Here is a 24,601-nt window from a genome sequence, read left to right as displayed (position 1 = left end):
TAGTGATACCTTATCAGCCCAATAGACCGCTCCGCTGTGAGAATGCTGGTCTACTTGTGGTTCCCAGAGTTTCTAGGAGTAGAATGGGGGGCCGAGCATTTAGCTACCAGGCCCCCCTGCTATGGAACCAGCTCCCTGTCCAGGTACGGGAGGCTGACTCCATTGCTACTTTTAAGATCAGACTCAAAACCTACCTCTTTGAAAAAGCTTATTGTTACTAATTCAGTAGTTCCAGTTACTATCATAGACAGACAAAGTATCATACTTAGGGGGTCGTCTAATCGTTAGGTCACATCTTAGTTATGCTGTTATAGGCCAAGGCTGCCGGGGTCCGGAAACATGATCACCTGACAGGCCTCTGTCACTCCACTGGGTCATGGTTTCCTCTCCTCTCCTCTCCTCATCAAGCAGACTAGTTATGCTGATTCTTGTGTAGTTTTTCTGCTTCTCCCCCCCCCCTCTATTTATTTACAGGTATCGCCGCCCTCGGAGCTGCATAATGACCTCAGGCCCCGCTGAAGTGATTGTATATCATATTTTTTGTGTGTGTTTCTGTGCTCTGTGCCTCTCCTCTCCTCTCCTCTCCTCTCCTCTCCTCTCCTCTCCTCCCTCTCCTCTCCTCTCCTCTCCTCTCCTCTCCTCTCCTCTCCTCTCCTCTCCTCTCCTCTCCTCTCCTCTCCTCTCCTCTCCTCTCCTCTCTCTCCTCTCCTCTCCTCTCCTCTCCCCCTCCTTCTCCTTCTCCTTTTCCTCTCCCTTCCTCTCCTCTTTCCCCTCCTCCTCCTTCTCCTCTACCTCCCCTTCACTCTACTTCTCCTCTCCTCTCTCTCCTCTCCTCTCCTCTCCTCTCCTCTCCTCTCCTCTCCTCTCCTCTCCTCTCCTCTCTCCTCTCCTCTCCTCTCCTCTCCTCTCCTCTCCTCTCCTACCTATCCTATCCTCTTCCTGTCCTCCCCCTTCTCCTCTCTCTTTACCCAGCCGGCCATCAGCAGGAGGGTCCCCCTACATGAGCCTGGTCCTGCTCAAGGTTTCTTCCTGTTTAAGGGGAGTTTTTCCTTGCCACTGTTGCTTGTCTGGGGTCAGGCCCTGGGATTCTGGAAAGCGCCTTGAAACAATTTTGATTGTATAAGACGCTATATAAATAAAGATTGATTTGATTTGATTTGATTTGATTTGAAACTTATTTTGTGTCATTTCTGAGTAAAACGATGATAAAATGTTTTATCAAATGTCAATCATTTTAGCACTACTAATGGCTAGCAATTACAACTATCAGTAGCTTTGAGCTGTGCAAGGAGTAGAGATTACTAAAAACTTAAATGAAAAACTAGATACATAAAATAACATTGATTCATGTTATTTAATAATATTGATTCATGTTATACTATAATAGGATTTGTAAAGCTTGCACCTGAAACCAGCCTGCAAATTCATCATGTGTCAGGGAATAAGACAAGCAGCCAATAGTCAAATTTACTAGAGTAAATGATTTGATTTCTGCTGCTGCTGTACAGACAGATGAACACGGCATCATTGTGTCTGCATCACGGAGAAGGCTGGGTTATGTAACTGGACCTATATAGACTAAACCCCACTGTGGGAGGAGAGAGAGAAAAAAGTCTCCTCTCATTTATTTTTTACCAAGGTTCATCAAAAGCATCATCACACAGTGTACCTCATGATTATCCTTCCTATCTGGTCTTTTTTTTTATAAGAAACCCTCCCTCCTCCTCTTCCTCTTTGAGCTATCTCCCCTCCCCCCTCAGTGTCAACCCCCCTTTGGTTTTCCTCTTCCTCTCTTTCTCTCATTGCCTTCTCAGTACCCCTTGGACTCGTGAAAAGCAGAAGAGACACATAGGCAGCAGGTAAAGACAGCAAATCTTGATTTGTCTCTTTTATGAGTTATTGTATCTTTTCCTTACCTATTTGATTGTGAATATATGCTAATTGGTGAAGGCAGAATGCAAAATTGAGCACATATGTATGTCTATTTGGCTATAATGTAGATAAAATGTGAGTAATGATAAAAATCATGTAAATAAAATATGTGTGCTTGTGTGTCTGTGGGTGCGTTTGTTAGTGTGTGTTTGTACAAGACCACATACTGCAGTATTTGTGCATTTGCATTTTCTGGAAAATGCATCCTTGTTTGTGTAGTAATCATAGTCTAGTGAGTTTATTTACATGTATATATGCACTGTTCATGCATTAGTTAACCCTCTATCTCCCCTTTTCCTTATCACTCACCAATTCTTCTCTTTTCTTGAGCTAAATGTCATTTAATTATTTATCTCTTACCCCACCTCATTCCCACTAAGGCTGCACTCCCTCTCTCCCACACACATAGATAGTTAAGGGAAGGTTTCGTATTTCATATTTCTTCAAAAGCAAATCAAAATCAAATCAGCTAAAGCTCCTCCTAGCTTCTTTCACCTATACTCGTGCCCTTTAATTTTCTTTGCTGACTAACATGTTTGCTTGAATATCAATATTTTAGTGTTCCAGTTGAAATTTACAGAACTAGACTAAACATTTATTTATTTTGGATATTTGTTAAGGTTATGCATATAATATTTAGATCATTCATTATTCTTTTTCAGCAACTTGAGGTTATTGACATTTTGAGCTTAAAAACAACAAAAAAATCAGTGGCAAAAATGGATCTTAAAATGGTCTCAAAAAGAACTGCAGGGTCACAGTGGCAAAAATTGAGAAACTATAAATTTGGCCCAGCCATGGTAGGAAATCACAAAAGACCACTTTATTTTCATAATAATTGAAGCTATTATCATTTTATGAAAAAGGACCTGGAGACACCACCCACTGACGGCTACAGTATATTACAAAATAATTTATATATTGTGTTTTTCAAAAAGGCAAATTTTATTTTAAAAACACCTGAATTATCTTTATGATGTTGATTTAATAGTAGTGATGAAAGCTCACCTCATTAAAATAAAGATTTAAGATCTGCATTTGAAATTTTTTCTACCCATAAATGCAGTAGAAATGGGCATAATAATGGAGCACAGAGTAAAAGGCAAAGATTTTTAAGGCTAAGTTTTGCATGGTTTTGCCATTCTGCTCTCGTTATGCAGTAATTTTGTATTCATCCCAACTCTTCTCCACTCTGCCAACCACGCCGATCTCATCCAGAGACCACTCAAATGCTTTCAATCAGACTGGCTACGCTTAAAAGAAATAAGGCACCATTTATTTTTACATTGAGGTGAAATTCAGAGGATTGATTCAGGGTGATTTTTAGATTTTTATATGTAGTGGGGCTTAGTAGTAAGATTTCAACCTTAGGGTATTCTGCTCTACTCCAGTCCAGAAGGTAGCGGTAATGTACCTACAAGTTGTTTGCCAACTGCCATAAAACAGTAGAAGAAGATTTTGATCTTTCCAAAAACATTTTAGTCACAAAAACACATTGTGAAATACCAGAGATAAATAACTAAATAAATCAGCAATACAGGCACTCTTGGAGAAAATGTGCAAAGTGCAATTGGTTACCAATTACAGTACAGAGAACATTTTTGCAACACCAGGTGTCAGAGAATTGGTTCAATTTGTTGATCATTCTGCAAAAACTGAATTCCATTCAGGGTACACACCGGGCATTGCAGTGTCACACTGTAGCAGCTTTATCAACAACTTTGCCTTCCATTTTGCTCTTCCTTGCTATATAGATTGCCAGAAATAAAATTTAGGAGTTGCCACCGACATAGTATGTCTACTATGTACCGGTAGTACTATAGTGTGAACTAGACACAAATATAGACACAAAATGTTTCACTAAAACAATTTTTTTTAAAAAACAGTATAAAGATTAAATATCACTGTGAGTCTCTCACACTCATTGGAAGCATGAAAAACAAAGGCAGCAGAATGGACACTGGTTCGCCACAGCAGGATTAATTACAAAGATAAAAGCATTCAAGGCAATGGCTCCATTTAGGGGTTTTCCACTGGATGTTTGTCTGTCCTTGGTTTTAGGGGCGGCTTATACAGCACCCTCCATAATGGACAGACTCCATTTCCTCTCAGCCTGTCAGTTCACAAGCTGGCAGTTCTGTTCCACAGTTCTGTTCAGTCTCCCTCCCTCTTCTCTGGGCATATATAGCACCCCCTGCAGGACCCAATACAAGCCATTCTGATAGCCCCGAGGGGGGTGGGGTTTCAGGGAAGTAAGCAGGTGCCATAGCCACTAGGACAGGGGTTGGCAACCCAAAATGTTGAAAGAGCCATATTGGACCAAAAAAACAAGAAACAAATCTGTCTGGAGCCACAAAAAATTAAAAGCCTTATATAGAGCTCATAATGAAAGCAACACATGCTGTAAGTGTCTATATTAGCTGTATTAGCCAACTTTCCAAAGGATAAGTAGGCTACAAATACATAATGAGCATCCTGGAGAGAATGACGCACCACGTGACCGCTCTGCTGGCTATTATTTCATCTCCAAGAAATCCCAAGGTATTTTAAACCATGTCTTTACCCGGATACATTTTGGGAAAATACTGGTCCATCTGCCAACAGCAAGGACTTTTTGTTTTCTGCCAGTTTACCCTTGCTACGGACAGGTGATTAAATAAAACTGTTAAATTAAATAAAGCATCAACATCCTTTGGATTTGACTCCATCACAATTACATGATTTGCATCAGCAGACAAAACAATTTTTCCACTAAAATTAGGTAAAAACAGGTAACCAATGCTTGCATGAATCCAAGAGAGGAGGCGCTCATGGCGGAGAGTATAGAGAATTCCCGACAAGGAAACAGCCCTGCCAGATGCCTCTATGCACCCTTAAGTTACCACATAGACTACAGTTGAACTTCATCATACTTGCAATGCCACTATACAAGACATGGACCATGGCTATGAAACCAGGGCTGAACCCAAGCCTCTCCGTCACCTTCCAGAGGAACTTGTGCTCAATGTGGTCAAATTCCTTTTCCTGGTCTAACGAAATAAGAACAGTATCAATGCCCAATGATCTATACACCTCCGGAACATCCTGAATTAGGTAGACGTCTACCTGCCAGGATTTGGGTCTGCCAGGCACACGGGAGGTCTGATCCTGGTTCAGGACCTACTCCATAGCTTCTCTCAGCCTGTTAGCCAAAGCCTTGGTCAGAATATTGTAATCCAGACACAGGAGAGGCACAAAGTGCCAATTTTTGATGTCTTGCAAGTTACCCTTTGGGGCCAAAGAGTAACGACTGCACTCCGGCATGACAATGGCACGGACCCCGTAGACCAGGCTCCAGAGAGGATGGAGTAAAGCCCCTGGAGAAGAGGAAGCCCACTCCACCACTAAGGGTGATGTTGTGGCTAAAAGTCACCTGCCTGTCTCACTCTTTCTCCCAGTCTGCCTTGTTGCCTTTATCACTGCGGAGCTCTTGTAAAAACAGATCAATGCATTTCCTCTGTGCTGTGTCAAACACAATGCCCATTTCCTTGTTTCTTCAGCTACCTTTACATTTAACTTTCCCACTCACTAAACACAGGGAGGGAAAGGTTAAAACTAGAGCCAGTGAAACAAAAGAAAGGAAACAAAATGATTGGTATAATCATTAGATATTGAGCTTACTTCCTTACATTTGTTTAAAAATCTCCTGGTCCATGAGATCTGTGACAAATGCTGACTGATAAGGAGCCTGTCTGGAAAATGTTTCTCCAGATCAAGGCCCTTTATGCCTTTGGTCTGCTGCTGTGATGGGTGCAATTTAGACTCAAATGCAGTACTCTGGAAAGCTGGGACCGTTAGTAATGACCTTTATTAGTACACGGGCCAACAGGAACTCAGGCAGACAAGGAAACACAGGAAACAGTCCGTTCTTCAGGCTCAGGGCCCACACAAAGTCTATGGGTTTCAGGCCCGGGGATTGGGTTGAGCAGAGCCAGGATGCGGAACTGAGGGGAGCACGTGAACCCTCAGAACCGTACAGTTCCATTTACAGCAGGCAGGAGTGACAGAGAGGGGCGCACAGGAGATGAGGCCGACGATGCAGCAGAGCAGACTGGGGATGAGCAGCAGCGAAGTCGGGGCCAGGCAGAGAGGTCAGGACCAGGTGAGCAGACAGGAACCAGAAACGCTGAGGCAGAAGTCATGGTCAGGGACGGAAGGCTGGTCAGTTTACCGGGAGACAGATGGTGCAGGCAGGTCAGGGGCAAACAGGTTCAGCAACAGGCGGTCAGGCAGATAAGTGCTGGAGAGTCTTGCATGGAACCACTGAAGAACAATCTGGTAAAGCACGAGCGTGCAGGGGAGGTTTATAAGCAGGGCTGATTGGGAATCGGCTGCAGCTGTGCTTGCAGGTGAGTGGAGTTGAGCTGACGGGGTGGGAGTGGCTGGCAGGTAGAGCAGAGCGGAGGCAGGGAGAGTGGAAAATTACTGAGGCAGAGGGACAGAGGGGAACTAGGGGAATGGAGCTGTGACAGCTGGAGAAACAATTTGTACATTTTTTTGGGTACAGTTTACTTTCCTGACTGTCAGACTCATAGGATTCACAGTCACTGGTGTCCACAGCAGCAGTTGCATCCTCCATCCACCCGGCTTTACTCTCCTCCACATCCTTCATAATGTTCTTGCACTTGCTCGCCACATCATAGAAGCAGGCTCACCACCACTCAGACGCTCCAACACCACCCACACCTGGTTCACCTGTCATCACACCCCCCTCACCCAGTTCACCGTCCATTACACCTGTGTCACCCAGTTCACCTGATTCACCTGTCCAAACCAAATCACCTGTTTCACCCAACACCTTGCCCACTTAACCTGTCTCGGCCACCTCACCAGTCTTATCAATCTCGCCTATCTCGCCCAACATCTCACCCATCTCACCTGTCACCTCCAACACCATTTCCACATTTTCACTCTCCCCACCCACCTTGTTTCACCTCTGTCCGTGACTCTATCTCTACTCTGTCCGAGCCAGTGGGGCTGTATTGTATGCACTGGGGCTTGAACGGCAAACCTTCTGCTTCTCAGCCCAGTTTCCAACAGACCGAGCTACCACCGCCCTATCAAAAAAGTAACTGAATGTAATGATCTATTAAGAGATTAAATTAATTATTAACAGACAGAACATGCTTTCTGTTCACTAAGGCAATGTAAAAAAATTGAACTCAGCTGTTCATAAATCCAGGAAAAGTAGCACAGGGGAAAATTACCTCTGACATTCCTCTGACATTACCTCTGACATTCCTATGTTTAGGGGACATTATTACAATAGCAGCCAGATCAGCACCTTGGAGAGTGCAGAGATACTTGATGATATTTGTCAAACTGGAACTGAACTGTGGTCAGTTAATCATGCCTAGCCACATCTAACAACAGTAAACCATGATGGATGGATGGACGGACGGACGGCCGGACAGACGGACGGACGGCCGGACAGACAGACAGATAGATAGATAGATGTCAGGGTTTCTGGGTTGTGTCGGTCGTTGTCCTGCAGGGGGTGGTGTGGGGCACAATTGGTGGCAGCTGGCACTGCTGGCAGGCGCACCTGTAGGCAATTTACATCGTGCTGCCTATTCATTTGTCAGTGCCAGGGTGTCTGTTTGTCTTGTTAGCGTGTTTTGTTTGTCTTGTTAGCGTGTTCTGTTTGTCTTGTTAGCGTGTCTGTTCGTCTTCCTCGCCAGCTTCGTGTCTCCTAGAGGGCCGCCCCTGTTCCCTGGGTGCTCCGCAGTCCTGGAGGGCTGCCCTCGTGTGCTCCGTGTTCTTTGTGTGCCCCCTCCCCCCTGTAAATAAAGCTGTTTGACCGTTTTACCACTGTGTCCTGGCCTGCGTTCGGGTCCTGATCAACCCATCCATGACAGATGGATAGATAGATATTTTTCTCTTTCCTGTGTGCATTTCAGGATGTCAATCCTCAGGATTGTTGCAAGAGAAATTCTGGACTCTAGGGGAAACCCCACTGTGGAAGTGGACCTCCATACAGAGAAAGGTAAAAAAAACTTGTCATGTAATTTTAAATGTTTTCATTTCTTTAAACTTATTGCATGTGTGTTTTGCTTTTAAAATGTGAAAAATGTCTTCTTTCTTTTTTTTTTTAAAAAAACCTTTAGGACTGTTCAGGGCTTCAGTGCCCAGTGGGGCATCCACAGGTATTTATGAGGCCCTGGAACTCCGGGATGGAGACAAGAGTCGGTACAAGGGAAAAGGTACCTGGAAAATTGCATAAGTTTTGAGAGTCTAGACTCTAGATCCTAAAAAAAAATCCCTTGTTAAACACAAGACATAATTCCTTAAGGTTTGCATTGCCAAGGTAGCCTGTTTCACTATTTCCTGTACCTTATTGTAATTCTGATTAACAGAAAACATAACTTTTGAATAATAGTCACAGTTAGCTTCTATTTGTCCTTTTTTTTTGCAGGTGTTTTGAAGGCAGTTGGCCACATTAATGATACTCTGGGTCCTGCCCTTATAGCCTCTGTAAGTTACTATACACTAAATATGGTGTTGCTCTTTTTATCAGTTTGAAACATTCTTAATGCTTAGTCAGGATTTTGCACTTTATACAGTGACATGGATTGTGTTTGTATAGGTATGTACAATAGAATCTGTACCATCTGATCCACTGTATACAAACAGAAAATGTGCATATATTCTGGTAAATTTGTGAGCATCCATGCAATTTTGCATCTGCTTTAAAAATATGTATTGGCTCTCTAATGTTTAACCAAAATCAGGCATGGAGAAATGGGCAGGCTTTAATATCACTTTATAATTGGCCTATCACCGACAGAAGGTAAAGGACTTCTTGGAGCCAAAGCAAAATCTTCTAAACTTAATGATCTCCTCAGTAGTGCTTTTAGGATCCAGTTGCTGGGAAATATGGGGAGGTCAGTGACAGTTTGGTTTTGTGAGAGTAGTTTTAGATTTAATGATACGTGTCAACTGGGCTATGTGTTAGCTAACCAGGGTACCCTACAGGAGGGGGGTATGACGCCCCCTGAGCTGTGGAGTTGTCTTGCTCTGTGGTTTGCAGGTTTCCAGTAGGATGGGGCTGACCTAATTGGAGCACCTGGCCAGTGATCTGCAGGTTATAAAGCTCCACCTGATCCAGCATTCTGGGCTTTTTGTCCTACTTCTGCAACTCCACCTCACGTGCCCAGTTGCTTTGCCTCTTGGTGAATTATTGGCTTTTGCAAATACAGCATACCTCACCCATTCACTCACTTTATCCAGTCACTTGCTCACACCACTGATTTTCATTCTCACCTGCCATACTCCTTTGGGTGTTTTCTTTTTGTTCAGAAAATAAATGATTAAACCAGACAGTCTTCCTCTTTTGTTGTGGACTTCACTAGTGGGCCATAACATTTGGTCTTCCCAGTGTACAGGTCTGGGCATTCCTGCATACACTACATTACTCTGTGTCTCAGTGTTTTGTCCTTTGGGTGGACAAGCTTCTGCCTCAGGGTGGTGGTGTGGATTTGAAATGCACTGGGATGTCATGTTTGTTGAGCTGAGTGTCTGAGCTTCTCAGATAGCCCTGCAACATATGGAATGACAATGGTCTTATGTATTTTTGGCCAATTTTTCTCTATCTCTGGGTTTCCTAAAGGATTTGAAGGACCAGCCAGGGTAGCCTCAGGTTTTGTGGGCTCTCTTAATGTTCTTATTTTCCTTCTGTTCTGGTGGGCTCATTCTAGGCCCAGTGGTTCTGATGACACCTATCTTGTGTTCCAGAGCGTGGTGGGAGTCAAAAGTTGTGTGTTTTGTAGATCTTGATGTTGAGGCTCCGGTCTCCTTCAGTGTGCACGGCACAGTCCAAGAAGGCCAGACTTGTTCCTCTGACCTCTCACAAGTGAACTTGATGTTTTTGTCCACTGTGTTGTGTTCCGTGAAGGTTTCTACTTTCCGTGTTCTGATTTTGATCCATGTTCATCTACATATCTACACCAGGGGCTGAGACCAGTTCCTGTGAAGGTTGCGCTGCTCTCCACTTTCTCAAAGTATACAGTAGATTGGCTATAATGGGTGATATCACTGAGCCCATGGCACAGCTATGTTTCTGTCTGTAGAAACCTCCCTGAAACTGGAAATAAGTGTTTGTTAGGCAGAGGTCCAGCAGTGTGTGGTTTTTCCTCCATTCTGGTCTAGGAATAAAGAGAATCTTAATTAGGTTACTTTGTAGGTGCTTTGTGTTGAATTGCAATGGTATAAATTAGCTTCCATATCATTTGAATATGCACAATCAGCAGAATCTATTTTACTAAATTGTTAAAATGTGAAAGTTATGTTGTCTATATATGAATTTCTTTTGGTAAGAGTTTTCATTTGACTGCAAATGTGTTTTTCATGGTGTATTTACTGCAGGAAATCTGTGTGGTGGAGCAGGAGCAGCTAGACAACATGATGATTCAGATGGATGGTACAGAAAATAAATGTGAGTCACAGCTAGTAATAGATGATCCATCGACATCTAGAGTCTATACAAAATTAATGCAGAACTTTGACATATGATGACTTGTATTGTTACACTAAAATGGTACTAGTGCTATGTTATAGTAATTTTGGGAAACATTTAACAATAAATATTGAAAAGACAAGATGTAAAGGATATTTTGATCTCAGCATGTTTATCGAAGAAGTCAGCAGTTATGCTACTGAGATAGACATGATTTTGATTATTGCATTTTCATAAAGAGCTATTTTTTAATCCAACGTGGATGACATAAATCTGATTGAATGGACATGGTTTTATTTTCACCTGACTCTTAAAACTGTCCTTACATGTTAGACCTTTTTATGAACTGCAGTGGTTAATTAGCTATACATTTATATTTGACTGTAGAATTCCCATCAGCAACATTAATCAGGTAATTTTATACCTTCAATGTTGGAAACTATAGAACATTCAAATATTGGATGAGGTTTGCTTGTTTGTGTTACTGCTTGACTATTAGCTATACTTTGTTTAAATTTCTATTTGTCAAACCTATATTACACTAAAATGTCAATAGGGGAATAATTCTTTTTGTTCAATAAAGATAGAAATAAACTTGTATCATGTAAAACAGCTAAGTTTGGAGCCAATGCCATCTTGGGGGTGTCTCTTGCTATCTGTAAGGCTGGTGCTGCAGAGAAAGAAATCCCTCTGTACCGCCACATAGCAGACCTGGCTGGAAACACAGAGCTGGTGTTGCCTGTTCCGGTAAGAAAACAGACTGGACAAAACATAAAAACAAACAAAAAACAACATTGGGAAAATGTGTATTCAAAATGTAGTTAGTTATTCTCAAAAGTGTATTATTTCATGTCTGTCTGCTGTATAATAATATGAAATACTAACTTGGTGTGTGAAGAATGTATAGTGTATATTGTGGATATAGACATTGCATAGTTTTATATACATTTTTTATTCAAATATTACTCCCTCCAATATCACCCTAATATTTTCACCTCATGACTGCTACTGTTCTTTCTGTCCTCAGGCCTTTAATGTGATAAATGGGGGTTCTCATGCAGGAAACAAACTGGCCATGCAGGAGTTCATGGTTCTTCCTGTTGGAGCTGAGTCCTTCAAGTACTTTCCATTCTAAAACTAAATCTATTTTTATAGTTTTTTAGATGTGGTGAGAGGTTTTTTTGCTTTACTTTTCATTTACTTTAAACGGGTTTCATTTTTATAACATTTGTTCAGATAACTATGGTTGTTTTGTGAATAAGACTTGACTGAAGGATTTTGGGATTTTGCTGGTTGAGGCATCAGATTAGACTATGCTTTTGTTTAGAAAATCAAGGTGCTGGCAAAAAGAGGTCTGAGTTGGTCTGATTAACAGGATTTGGGTGACCTATTGGTTAGAAAGGATTGAATTTATTTCAAATAGTTATTTTTATGACAGGTGGTCTAATCAATTTATTAAGCACTGTTCATAGGGCCAATGTAACAAGTAAAAAAATGTGTCTTCTAAAGACCACATTCTTCCAACCATCAGGGAGGCACTAAGGATAGGATCAGAACTGTACCACACCCTGAAGGGAGTGATCCAGGAGAAATATGGCCAAGATGCTACCAATGTGGGAGATGAAGGAGGATTTGCTCCCAACATCCTAGAGAACAGTGAAGGTGAGGAAATGTTAATGTAATGCCTAAGGTTAATTTATCACATAAACAAAAATTACTGGTCTTAATTTCTTTCCACAGACCAGTATAGAAGAGTGAAAATTTAGACGACCGTATTTTCACGACCATAAGGCGCACTGTAATAAAAGGTGCAGTTTCACTTATGGGTGCTATATCTGTATTTAAAACATACATAAGGTGCACCGTATTAATAGGCGCATGCTAAGACATACAGTAAAGAATGACAACGGAAGTAAAACGGTCAGTTTCGACACATTTATTAAACAAAATATTCATTCTTCCACCACAAAACCAAAGTTTTCATTTTCTGTATCTGAATTAAACAGCTGCGCTATTTCAATGTCCAACATCCCGAATTCCTCTTCATCTGAATCAGACTCACCGACTGGTTCCGACTCGCATATGGTGGCATAACTTGCCCGCCGCTGCCTCATAGATGTGGTTGGGTGTGGCCATCTTGTCGCGGCGGAAGATGGCCACCCTATCCTGGTAATCTGCGGAAAGCCGCTGCGCAACAGTTGTCCTTGCGCGTACGGAGAGACGCCGCCTCCTCACAGCGAAAACACCAAGACGGACCTCCTTGGAAGTGCTGAATGTTCATTTCTTCAGCAATTGCTGCCGAATGATGACAGTAGAGACGCCCCTTCCAGTTGTTTGCTGTTCCACAACCAACTGTTCCACTTGGTCTTCCACCTCGGGCCACCTTGCTTTGTTCCCGCAGAAACTCAACTTTGTCTTCCTCACTTTCTTGTTTTCTCCACTTTCTGACCATGGACCAATTTATATTAAAATGTCCTGCAGCTGCTCGATTGCTATTTTCAGCCGCATATTCGATGGCCTATAGTTTAGAGTAAGCCTCATACACGTGTCGCTTGACCGGCGCCATTTTAGGGGATCCTTACGCATAGGTGTGCCGCTAATCGATGGGCGGAGCATTTACCGTAGCGCACCTACCAGAGGCACACAGCAGATTTTGGAACTCCACACACAAGGCGCACCATATAAAGCGCACCATCGATTTTTGAGAAAATCTCAGTGTTTTAGGTGCGCATTAGTCGTGAAAATACGGTACCTTCATAGCTTTACAAAGCTACAGTAGATGACTAAACTACTCTGCTTCCATTGGTATATCCACAGTAATATTGGCTGTTCTTAAACCTGCTTGGGACACTATATTTTTGATAAGAGATAAATGACAATGCACTGAGAAATAGATACAATTATTTGCATGTATATAATCCTTACTATATACTTCTGTACAGCTCTTGATTTGCTACAAACAGCCATAGAGAAGGCTGGTTTCACAGAAAAGGTTGTCGTTGGGATGGATGTTGCTGCTTCAGAGTTCCATCATGAGGGGAAATATGACCTGGATTTCAAATCTCCACCAGATTCTCAGAGACATATCTCTGCAGAGGAGCTTGCTGACATTTACCAGAGCTTTGTCAACAACTACCCAGGTAGACATGGTTTTGCAACTTTAAATTTTATCTCTCAAATCAACTTCATTTATGAAGCACTTTATAACAGCAAAGTATGCCAAGGTTTTGTACATGAATAAAAACACAAATAAAACAAATTAACAATAAAAGTCAAACAATAATATGCAGCCTCTATACCCCGTATGAGAATACGGGTACAAATTGTCAAAATTTTAGATGACACTAATCCTAACCCTTAAAGAAAATCTGAAGAAGTTTTTTTCCCATTGAACTCAGATTTTTATTGTCAAATTCAGATCTTACCTCAGAAGTTATTTTTTGGTATTTTATATAATTTTTCTGAAATTAAAAAGTTGCACATACAGTAGTAGTAGTATGTTTATAAATGAATATAAATAAATCAAAATAAGCTACATTGTCATTTGTTAAATTTTAGTGGTTCTTGCAGAACTTCAGATATGAACAAAATATACCGTATTTAAGATTTCTTGTTTAAAAAAAACTTTTTTTAACATCAGTTGTATCAATCGAGGATCCATTTGATCAAGATGACTGGGATGCATGGTCCCGTCTGACTGCTCAGGTTGGGATTCAAGTTGTAGGGGATGACCTGACAGTGACTAACCCAAAAAGGATAGAGAAAGCTGCAGAGGCGAGAGCCTGCAACTGCCTACTGTTGAAAGTCAACCAGATTGGTTCCATCACTGAGGCCATACAAGCGTATGTATGCTCATTTCAGTCACAATACATGCAATATAAAACAATTGTTCAATGATAAAAATTTTTTTTAAAAAAGTATGCTTAATATACATGCAGCTAGGGCCTCCATCACCTTGACATAACAAGCAAACAGGTATGGTGCACAGAGAAGGCAAAGTGTCAACATAGACTTAATTACAAATGTATATTTACATGTCTTTGTAATTGTATGTATTATGTTACACTGTTCACATTTGCCTGTTAGAGCAGAAAAAAACCAAATGAGTGGCTTCCAGTGCCAAATTAAAATGAGGAAAACTAGATCAACAATTGATCACTGCTTTTAGGTCTCAGTCTAAATGGTAACAGATCGGGGTCATTGTGTTGGTAATGTTCAGTGCAGCAATGTTGGCACATCATCACAAAGTACAAGTCTCACAAGTTGTTTATCTTGCTATTCATAACCTTTAAAAGTTTCTTAATTGCTTGAGTTCTTGGTGAGTTCACAGTTGTTTTCTAGTTCTGACATTTTAGAAATGCACAAATGGATTCAATAAACTCGTTGTCGTGTGGGCAAGTATGGTTAGTGGTGAGAGAGAGTGTTAGGCTGTGTGGAAGAGGTTCTCAAGATAGCATTTTTGTTGCCAAAAAACTAATGTCCTTGTTGCCTTCAGATGTAGATATACTGCTGAGTCTTCTTCTAATGAACTGGCTCCCACTCCCTTGGTCACTGAAAGGCACAAACAGCATTTGCTTTATTTCTTTCATTCGTTCCCACCTTGTGCTGGCCACTTGTCTTCACATTAACTCAGATCACTTAAAAGAATTCATGAGAGTCAGAAAGAGCTGCAACTACAATTTCAGATTTTTTTTCCTCTCTTATGTTACAGGTGTAAATTGGCTCAGGTAAATGGTTGGGGTGTGATAGTCAGCCACCGCTCCGGAGAGACAGAGGACACCATCATTGCTGATCTAGTGGTCGGACTATGCACTGGACAAGTGAGTAGCGGTCAAACAATGGCGGATACCTCAATATCATTATTGCGGTAAAACAATGGCGGATACCTCAATATCATTATTGTTATAAAAGTGAGTACCTATTGCCACTGAAAATCAGTGGAAAAACTAATTTAAATGTTCAATCAATCTTTTATTTATACAATCAAAATTGTTTATAGGCACTTTACAGAATCCCAGGGATAGTACTGTATTTTCTGGACTATATGTCGCTCCGGAGTTTGAGTCGCACTAGCCAAAAAATGCATAATAAAGAAGAAAAATAGATATATAAGTCGCACTGGACTATAAGTCGCATTTTGGGGGAAAATTTATTTGATAAAATCCGAGACCAAGAACATACATTTCATCTTGAAAGGCAATTAGCAATCCATTAGCATGGATTAGCAATAGGGTTACGGTATGCTAACGTAACAAATTCAGCTACATGACCCACAACGAACTGAGTATGTGTCTGCTTTGTTAACGTAACATATTAACAGTTATTCAGATAACTATAGCAAAAGAACATCCGAGCAAGTTTACCAAACAATCAAATCTAACTCCAAAGACGAAGCACTGCTTCTTCTTCAGCGTTCCTCATGTACACACGCCTAGAGTGCCCTCTTGTAGTCGTCAGTGTGAAAATAACGAACATGTGAAATTCTGTAATATATTTATTTAACATAAGTCGCTCAGGAGTACAAGTCGCACCCCCTGACAAACTATGAAAAAAAGTGTGACTTATAGTCCGGAAAATACGGTAAGCTTTTTCAAAGAGGTGGGTTTTAAGTCTAATCTTAAAAGTAGAGATGGAGTCGGCGTCCTGTACCTGGACAGGGAGCTGGTTCCACAGCAGGGGGGCGTGGTGGCTAAATGCTCGGCCCCCCATTCTACCCCTAGAGACTCTGGGGACCGCAAGTAGACCAGCATTCTGAGAGCGGAGCGGTCTATTTGGATGATAAGGTATCACTAGCTCCTCCAGGTAGGATGACTAGGCCTCTGAGGACCTTGTAGGTCAAAAGAAGGGTTTTAAAAATTATTCTAACTTTAATGGGCAGCCATTAAATTAGAAGAGACGCCAGTACAGGAGTTATGTGATCTCTTTTGCCAATACCTGTCAGAACTCTAGCTGCAGCATTTTGGATCACCTGGAGGCTTCTTAAAGAGATGTTTGGACACCCTGATAATAAAGAAATACAGTGGGACCTCTACTTAGGAACATTTCTACATGTGAATTTTCAGGTTATGAAGCGTCTCAATGGAAAAAATATTTCCTCTTGTTACGAAGGAAATTTCAGGATACGAAGGTCAAAAATACGCGACCGCTGCTACTCACAGCTCGTGGAGTTTAGCGAACACAAACTTGCTTGTAGCTGCTCTGCCATTTGCTGTCGCCTAGCATTTTCCTGTCATCCCATTGGCTAGGAGGGACGTCAATATGTACAAGTTTGTGTGTATCCCAGCGTCGCCTTCAGTTCACTTTTATTTATTGTGGGTGTTCGTATGTTTGTCCATTAGATGGCGGTGTTACCACAAGTGTTAACGTTTGTTGCTAGTAGTGACGGCTAATGTAAGATTACCCTGTAATAGTTAATTTTGTTCCTGGAGAAGCCTTGCACTGAATTCCTACATTTATTGTGCGGTAATCTAATTGTGACATGTATTTGTTACATGTTTTAATGCATTTTTATGATTTATAAAAGATATTATGTCCGAATTTTTGGGGGCTTGGAATGGATTAGGGCATTTACATGGAAAATGCGTCTCTACTTACGTAATTTTCAGGTTACGAAGCAACTTCTACGAATTAAATTCGTAAGTAGAGGTCCCACTGTACAATAGTCCAGCCTGGAAGTAACAAAAGCATGGACTAACTTTTCAGCATCATGCCGCATCAGTAGTTTCCTTACCGTTGCAATGTTCGTCAGGTGAAAAAAGGCACTTCTAGAGACTAATTTAATGTGTGAGTTGAAGGACAGGTTTTGATCAAAAGTTACTCCAAGATTCTTCACAGAGAGACTAGATGATAATGAGATACCATCTAGAGTGATCATGTGATCTAATCTATCCCTGAGAGGTTCAGGACCAAACACCATGACCCCAGTTTTTCCTGAGTTAAAGAGGAGGAAATTTGAAGACATCCAAGACTTTATGTCTTTAAGACAGGTCTGAAGCTTCACTAACTACTCTGCTGAGTGTCATCAGCATAACAATGAAAATATATCCCATGCTGCCGAATAATATTCCCTAAGGGAAGCATGTACACAGTGAAAAGGATTGGTCCAAGTACAGAACCTTGTGGAACTCCATGGCTAACCCTACTGTATGAAGAGGGAATGCCGGGGCCATGAGCAAACTGGTATCTATCAGATAAATATGATCTAAATCAGTCTAGTGCTGTCCCTTTAACCCCAATCATATGTTCCAATCTATTTAACAGGATGCTGTGATCAACTGTATCAAAAGCAGCACTGATGGTCCAGCAGAACCAGCAAAGAAACCAGTCCATGATCTGAAGCTATGAGATCATTAGTAACTTTAAGAGGTTCTGTTTCTGTGCTGTGATGAGCTCTAAAGCCTGACTGAAACATCTCAAACAGGCTGTTTCTCTGCAGGTGCTCCAGTAACCGAGTCACCACCACCTTCTCAAAAATTTTAGAGATAAAAGGAAGGTTGGATTTCAGCCTATAATTTGCTAATATGTCAGGATCCAGTGATGGTTTTTTTTAAGCAACGGCTTAATCACTGCCACCTTGTAGGACTGGGGTACCTAACCTGTCACTAAAGAACAATTGATCTGGTCAAATCAAATCAATCTATTTATATAGCATCTTTTACAATCAAAATTGTTTCAAGGCGCTTTCCAGAATCCCAGGGCCTAGCCTTACGGAGGGCCTTTTTGTAAACTACCAGACAGTCTTTCCAAGCTAAATGGTAGCTATCTATTTTACAAGAGTACCACTTCCTATCTAGTCTTTGCAATTTCTGCTTGAGGGTCCTAATGTGTGAATTATACCAGGGGGCACACCTCCTAATTTACTATTTTCTTTTTCAGGGGGGCAAGCGTGATTCTGTGAGGTTGCTGCACCTTCAGAAATAGAGCCAACCTCTGCAGGGCTAAGATTATAATGATTAATCCCTGGAGAAGCACACGGTGGTCCTGGGATCAGCAGAGGGATCACTTCCTTAAACTTAGCAACAGCATTATCTGAAAGACATCTGCTATAGTAAGACTGTGTTCTGAGCATAGAAGAATCTTTAATCATAAATGTAAAAGTGATCAAAGAATGGTCTGACAGGAGTGGGTTCTGAGGGAACACTGACACATGTCTACCTCAACACCGTAACTCAGGACTATATCTAGGGTGTGGTTGAAGCTATGACTTGGTTGATTTATCTGTTGAAGGAAACCAACTGACTCAAGTAAAGTTTATCTGTTCTAAGGACCAAGTCAGATAATAAGTCAGAGAACTCAGATAGGAACTCTGAATGTGGCCCAGCAGGCGGCCGATATACAAATACAAACAAAAGTGGCTTTTCTGCCTTCCGGTTCAGATGAGGGGCGGTGCCACTGGATTGGCAGACCAGGGTGGTAGTCCCTCTTTTTAAGAAGGGGGACCAGGGTGTGTGTTCCAACTATTGGGCGATCACACTCCTCAGCCTCCCTGGTAAGGTCTATTCAGGGGTAGTGGAGAGGAGGGTCCGCCGGATAGTCGAACCTCGGATTCAGGAGGAACAATGTGGTTTTCCTCCTGGCCATGGAACGGTGGACCAGCTCTACACCGTCAGCAGGGTTTTCGAGGGTGCATGGGAGTTTGCCCAACCAGTCCACATGTGTTTTGTGGCATTCGACCGTGTCCTGTGGGGGGTCCTCTTAGAGCAGGGGTGGGGAACCCCCGGCCTCCGGGCCGTATACGGCCTACGAGACCATTTCTACCGGCCCTCAACGCAATTAGATTTTTATATTTTACATGTGCACTTATACAGTGGGACCGTTCGCTAAACTCTGCGAGCTGCGAGTAGCAGCGGTAGCGTATTTTAGCCTTTCGTATCCTGAAATTTCTTTCGTAACAAGAGGAAATATTTTCCCGTTTTCTGAGACAAAACGGACGGTTATGTTATGTCCGAGTGTGAACACAGCATGTGATGTACGTAGTGGGCTGGACTGATTGACACGGACGAAGAATGCATAGCGAAACACGCTAAACTCGACGAGTTGAAAGGACAGATGAGTTTGGATAAAATGAATGCTCTTCGTCGGAGTTTGGAGGCTCAACAAGCAGCTTTCACACGACCATGTACCGACAGAGAGAATATTACGCGTGCAAGGTTTGTGGTGAGTGAATTAATAGCCACGAAGCTGAAACTTCACGCCGAAGGAGAGTTCGTGAACGTGCCTCGTAGCCGCGGCTGAGGCACTCGCGCCGGACAAAGTAAAATTGTTTCAAAGCGTGAATTTTTTTTCTATTGAACTAAGACATATATTGTTATGATTCCAGTGGCTAACGGTATGTTTTTATGGTCAAGGAATCTACATATGTAGTCAAAGTATATGTGGGACTAATATTTATGGTGGAAATCACAATATGCCAGGAATTGTTGCGCTTGGCGGAGGTCTGCGCTCTCCGAGTGCTTTCTAGTTGTTATTATTATTGTCTTTATCTTTCTTTCTTTTCATTTATTTTCTTGATTATCTTGTTGTATTGCAGTTTTTGTGAGTAGAGGCCTCGAACAGGCCCTTACGGGTCTCTTGCCTCAACTCTGCACCTCTTTTTTTATTGTTTTGTATGATCATGAAAACATATTTTACTTGTTTGTCATTTTATTCTATTTTTTTTTGGTGATTTTATATGCATGTGTGTTAAATAATTCAAATTCAAATGCAGCAATCATGAGACTTAGTAACACAGTGGTTATAGACTTTTTTTTGTCTTTTTTTTTGCATCCCTAGGTATGTGTTCATAATAGTATGGCCCTCGGAGGACTTTATAAAAATTGAAATGGCCCTCGATATGAAAAAGGTTCCCCACCCCTGTCTTAGAGTATGGGGTGCCGGGCCCCCTGATATGGGCCGTCTGCTCCCTGTACGATCAGCGTCAGAGTTTGGTCCACATTGCTGGCAGTTTCCAATGAGGGTTGATCTCCGCCAGGGCTGCCCTTTGTCACCGATTCTATTCATAACTTTTATCAAATCAATCTTTATTTATATAGCGTCTTATACAATCAAAATTGTTTCAAGGCGCTTTCCAGAATCCCAGGGCCTAACCCCAGACAAGCAAGAGTGGCAAGGAAAAACTCCCCTTTAACAGGAAGAAACCTTGAGCAGGACCAGGCTCATGTAGGGGGACCCTCCTGCTGATGGCCGGCTGGGTAGAGAGGAGAGGAGAGGCACAGAGCACAGAAACACACACAAAAATACACTATACAACGGGTCAGCGGGGCCGGAGGTCATCATGCAGCTCCGAAGGCGGCGATACCTGTAAATAAATAGAGGCGGGGGGGGGGAGAAGCAGAAAAACTACACAGGAATCAGCATAACTAGTCTGCTTGATGAGGAGGAGGAAAGGAGAGGAGAGGAAACCATGACCCAGTGGGGTGACAGAGGCCTGTCAGGTGATCATGTTTCCGGACCCCGGCAGCCATGGCCTATAACAGCATAGCTAAGATGTGACCTAATGATTAGACGACCCCCAAAGTATGATAATTTGTCTATCTATGATAGTAACTGGAACTACAGAATTAGTAACAATAATCTTTTTTAAAGAGGTAGGTTTTAAGTCTGATCTTAAAAGTAAAGTTTATTGACATACTTTCTAGGTGCAGTCATGGTGTTGAGGGGGGTCCGGTGTTCAGGGCATATCCCTCCGCTAGGAGGACCCCGGGAAGACACATTGGAGAGATTATGTCTCTCGACTGGTCTGGGAACACCTGGGGATCCCCCCCAGACGAGCTGGAAGAAGTAGCTGGGGAGAGGGAAGTCTGGGCCTCTCTGCTTAGGCTGCTGCCCCCGCAACCCAACCCCGGATAAGCGGTAGAGGATGGATGGATGGACGGTTCAGATGGGTGATGCCAAGAGTCAGGCTTTCAAATGAATTGGAACCATGTTTTGGTCTATGATTAATTAATAACTTGGAGTGATAGATTGCTGCCACTCCCCCTCCCCGACCAGTACCACAAGGAATATGATAGTTGAGATCGGTAGGAGGAGTAAATTCGTTTAAGCTAACATACTCCTCCTGAAGCCAGGTCTCATGTTGATACCCTTTGAAATTTAAAAAACTATATATGAGGACTGGGGAAAAAACAATCTCACAAAAGAAAAATGTGTTTAAAACACATGTACATGTGAACACACCAAATTCATATATAAAATCCGTTTGACTTGTAGATAAGATGTAACCACATTTTGAGTGCTTAAATATCACTGTGTGGCTTAATCCAATTTGTAGTGAGGCTAAATAACAAAAACACAATAGTCAATGTAGAATACATTGAAATGAAATGATAAGCATTTTAATCTGAGACCATTGATTGTGGTTTTAGTGGCAATAAACTGTGTTGCAGATTAAGACTGGAGCTCCCTGCCGATCTGAGAGGCTGGCCAAATACAACCAGCTCATAAGGTCAGTACACCACAATCTTTTACAAACATCATGTAATTTATTTTTAGTTCATTTTTGGATGATCAAAATATGCATTTGTTGTTTTGATGTTAGCATCCAATAGCTTAGCACCATGAGGCTATTTGAGGAAACGGGGAACATCACCCTTTCATAAGGCATCTGAATGCAGGGAAAGATGGTGGGATCAGCTTTGTGTTGTAATCCCTTTTGACTGGTGATTTACAGCAGCATCAATAAATGCTCATCAGTACAATGAAATGTGCATCTGTATGACTGGCTATATGCCATGCTAAAGTACAACTGTACTTTTATCATTCCAGATCAAAGATTATCATTATAGGTGTGTATTATCAAGTATTCATTTCCATTCAACACATATTAGTCAGTATGGTTTCCTCTGAACAAAGCCAATTATCTATACTGAGGTTCAGTTCTGAGTCTATTTTCAATTTGAAGATTCAGGCGCTATATTGTGACCCAATAAATTTTACAGAATTTAAAAGGTAACGTCACCAGTTTTAAGGCATGCATGAGTCTGATAGGCAGTTGTTGACCTCATATAAACCAGCCTACAACCTGAGACCTCAGGTACCAACTTTATGGTTAGGGTTAGGGTTAGTGGGGTAGACACGTAACGATAATTTGGCTTTATTTTATTTTTTTATCATGATTTCCCCTCTTCCCATCTAAGGATGGTTACCGCCTCATTACAAGATTATCCTGTGGTCTGAGGGGTGTTAAGAGTGAATTTGTCTCAATATTCGACACTGAAAATGGTCAGGGCCGACAATCGTAAATGTTAAACTTTACGAGAGCATTATTTACAATGAAAAATCTTCATGTATGTGGTGAAAGCCGATGACCCCTGAGACAGCAATGTGATGTAGCAATTAAGAAGCAGTCATAAAGGCATGGTTTGCGCTGCCTCCAGGTTTTTCTCCACAGATTTTTTTAAAAATAATTTTAAAAACAATCCCATGACCTGCCTTCCATGTTGCATGTTGTGTTTTCTGTTTCTTGATATGTTTCTTCTATTTTTGTTAGATAATGCAAGGTTTCTGACTTAGAGGACGAGATTCTAGATTGGCGTTGGGACAGAATCTTTGTGTGATGTGCTGCATTGAGATTATTGGAGCACATCACGCACATTACAATCATACATATTCAATGCCTGATTATTTTATCTTCACGTGTGGGGTCTCTAATAAAAAAATCTCTTAAGATTTAAGAAAATCCTTAGTTGTGTACTCCGCTTAAGTCAAAGTTGAAGACAAAAGGTGATCCAGCTTTTACAGTCAAGGCCCTGAGGCTTGGAACAGCTTGCCTGAGAGCAAAAGTGGTATTTAGTCTCTGTATTCTTACAAACCTCTTTTTAAAGCTCACTTTTTTAGGTGGGCTTCTAATGTGATATTGCATCATTTTACTGTTCTTTTAATTTTTGTTCTGTTTCTGTTCTGTTGACTTTTAAAGATGCTATACAAATAAAACATATCATTATAGAAACAGGTGAACGACAATTGGGGGCATTTAAATGAGGTGATGAATTGAGAGACCAAAACACAATGACTGGGGAAACACAGCATGACGCAAAAAACGTATTTTCTTTTATTTGCGCAGGATTGAGGAGGAGTTGGGTGACCAGGCTCGCTTTGCTGGCCATAACTTCCGGAACCCCAGCGCCCTGTGAATCTTACAGATGAAGTCTCTCGCGCTCTCTCTCTCTCGCGCTCGCTCGCTCTCGCAAAAACCCACATGCATGTACATATGCATGAGATGACATCCACAAAGGGATTCAATGAAATTCAGAAATGAGTAAGGAATGAACAGCAATATAAATGATACACTAACGTTAAAAGGAGGTTTATATACACACAAATGACACAAAACTTCTAAGCATGTTCACATGCATTCAGGGTGTTAAAATTTATGTCACTTATTTAAGCCAGACATGTACTGTTACTGTAGTTTTAAAGGCATCCTGAATACAGTGACCGAAGAGAGTGGAATGTTTTTTTTTCTGTAAAATATTGATTAGAATTAAATGTCAAGCATGCACCTAAAGGCACTATAGAAGGATAAAGGACAGGCTTTCAAGAGAAAGGTTTACATACATAATCTCATGTGGACTGTGAACCATAACATGTTTGTGAGGAGGCTAATTCACTTTCTCTCCTTTATATTCCTGTCTTCTCTCAGTTTTTTGATAACATGACTGTGCTTTACATCAATTAGGCTTTCATTCCTGAAGCAAATTAGCATTTTCTTTAAACTATGAATGTTGGAATAGCTGTGACAAAAAAGAAAAAGAATCCCAGAAATGAAAAATAATATAAAATAAAATGTGTTCAGTCACCATTCTATCTTGAAATTTCTCAGCAAAAGATGAAGCTTAGTTAAAGATACAAAGTGAGTAAACTGTCTCAGTACTGTCTTGAAAATTAAAAATGAGAAGCTGGTGGACTATTATTGTTTTTGGTCATATGTTATATTTTAATTGATATTATTTAATATGAACAGTAAATAAGACTAAAACACTAAATATAACTTTCCATTATATAATGTGCCTTATCCGTGAATTTTTAAATGCACTAAAAAAAAGCAAAACATAATCAAGCACTGTATTATTTTTTTCTATTGCAACTTAGATTTCCTTGAACACATTTCACAAAAGTTTCCTCCCAAACACGGCCAGCTAGAAACTACATGGGATTTAATAACCATGAACTATCAAA

General features: G+C 41.3%; 1 protein-coding gene across 5 annotated transcripts; it reads left to right on the top strand.

Annotated features, from left to right (window-relative positions):
• Positions 1-1,618: 1,618 nt before the first annotated feature.
• On the top strand, positions 1,619-24,335 carry LOC130528051 (gamma-enolase-like). 5 transcript variants are annotated; one of them, XM_057036985.1, is made up of 14 exons: positions 1,619-1,859; positions 7,872-7,957; positions 8,079-8,174; positions 8,387-8,445; positions 10,336-10,405; positions 11,040-11,173; positions 11,454-11,545; positions 11,958-12,088; positions 13,369-13,566; positions 14,067-14,268; positions 15,138-15,246; positions 21,811-21,869; positions 22,190-22,209; positions 23,487-24,335. In XM_057036985.1, the coding sequence occupies exons 2-14, from the start codon at positions 7,873-7,875 to the stop codon at positions 23,567-23,569; spliced, it is 1,338 nt and encodes a 445-aa protein (XP_056892965.1). In that variant the 5' UTR covers positions 1,619-1,859; position 7,872; the 3' UTR covers positions 23,570-24,335. The 5 variants fall into 5 exon arrangements, 2 of the variants coding, with proteins under 2 accessions (XP_056892965.1, XP_056892966.1); XR_008951190.1 differs by lacking the exon at positions 22,190-22,209 and adding an exon at positions 21,064-21,277 and having other exon boundaries at positions 1,620-1,859; positions 23,487-23,560; XR_008951188.1 differs by lacking the exons at positions 22,190-22,209; positions 23,487-24,335 and adding an exon at positions 18,302-18,473.
• Positions 24,336-24,601: the final 266 nt, after the last annotated feature.

Source organism: Takifugu flavidus, chromosome 6 (genome assembly GCF_003711565.1).
Source record: "Takifugu flavidus isolate HTHZ2018 chromosome 6, ASM371156v2, whole genome shotgun sequence".
Classification (NCBI taxonomy): Eukaryota; Metazoa; Chordata; class Actinopteri; order Tetraodontiformes; family Tetraodontidae; genus Takifugu; species Takifugu flavidus.
The sequence above is the reverse complement of the archived record's forward strand: the minus strand, read 5'-3'. Positions and strand labels throughout refer to the sequence as shown.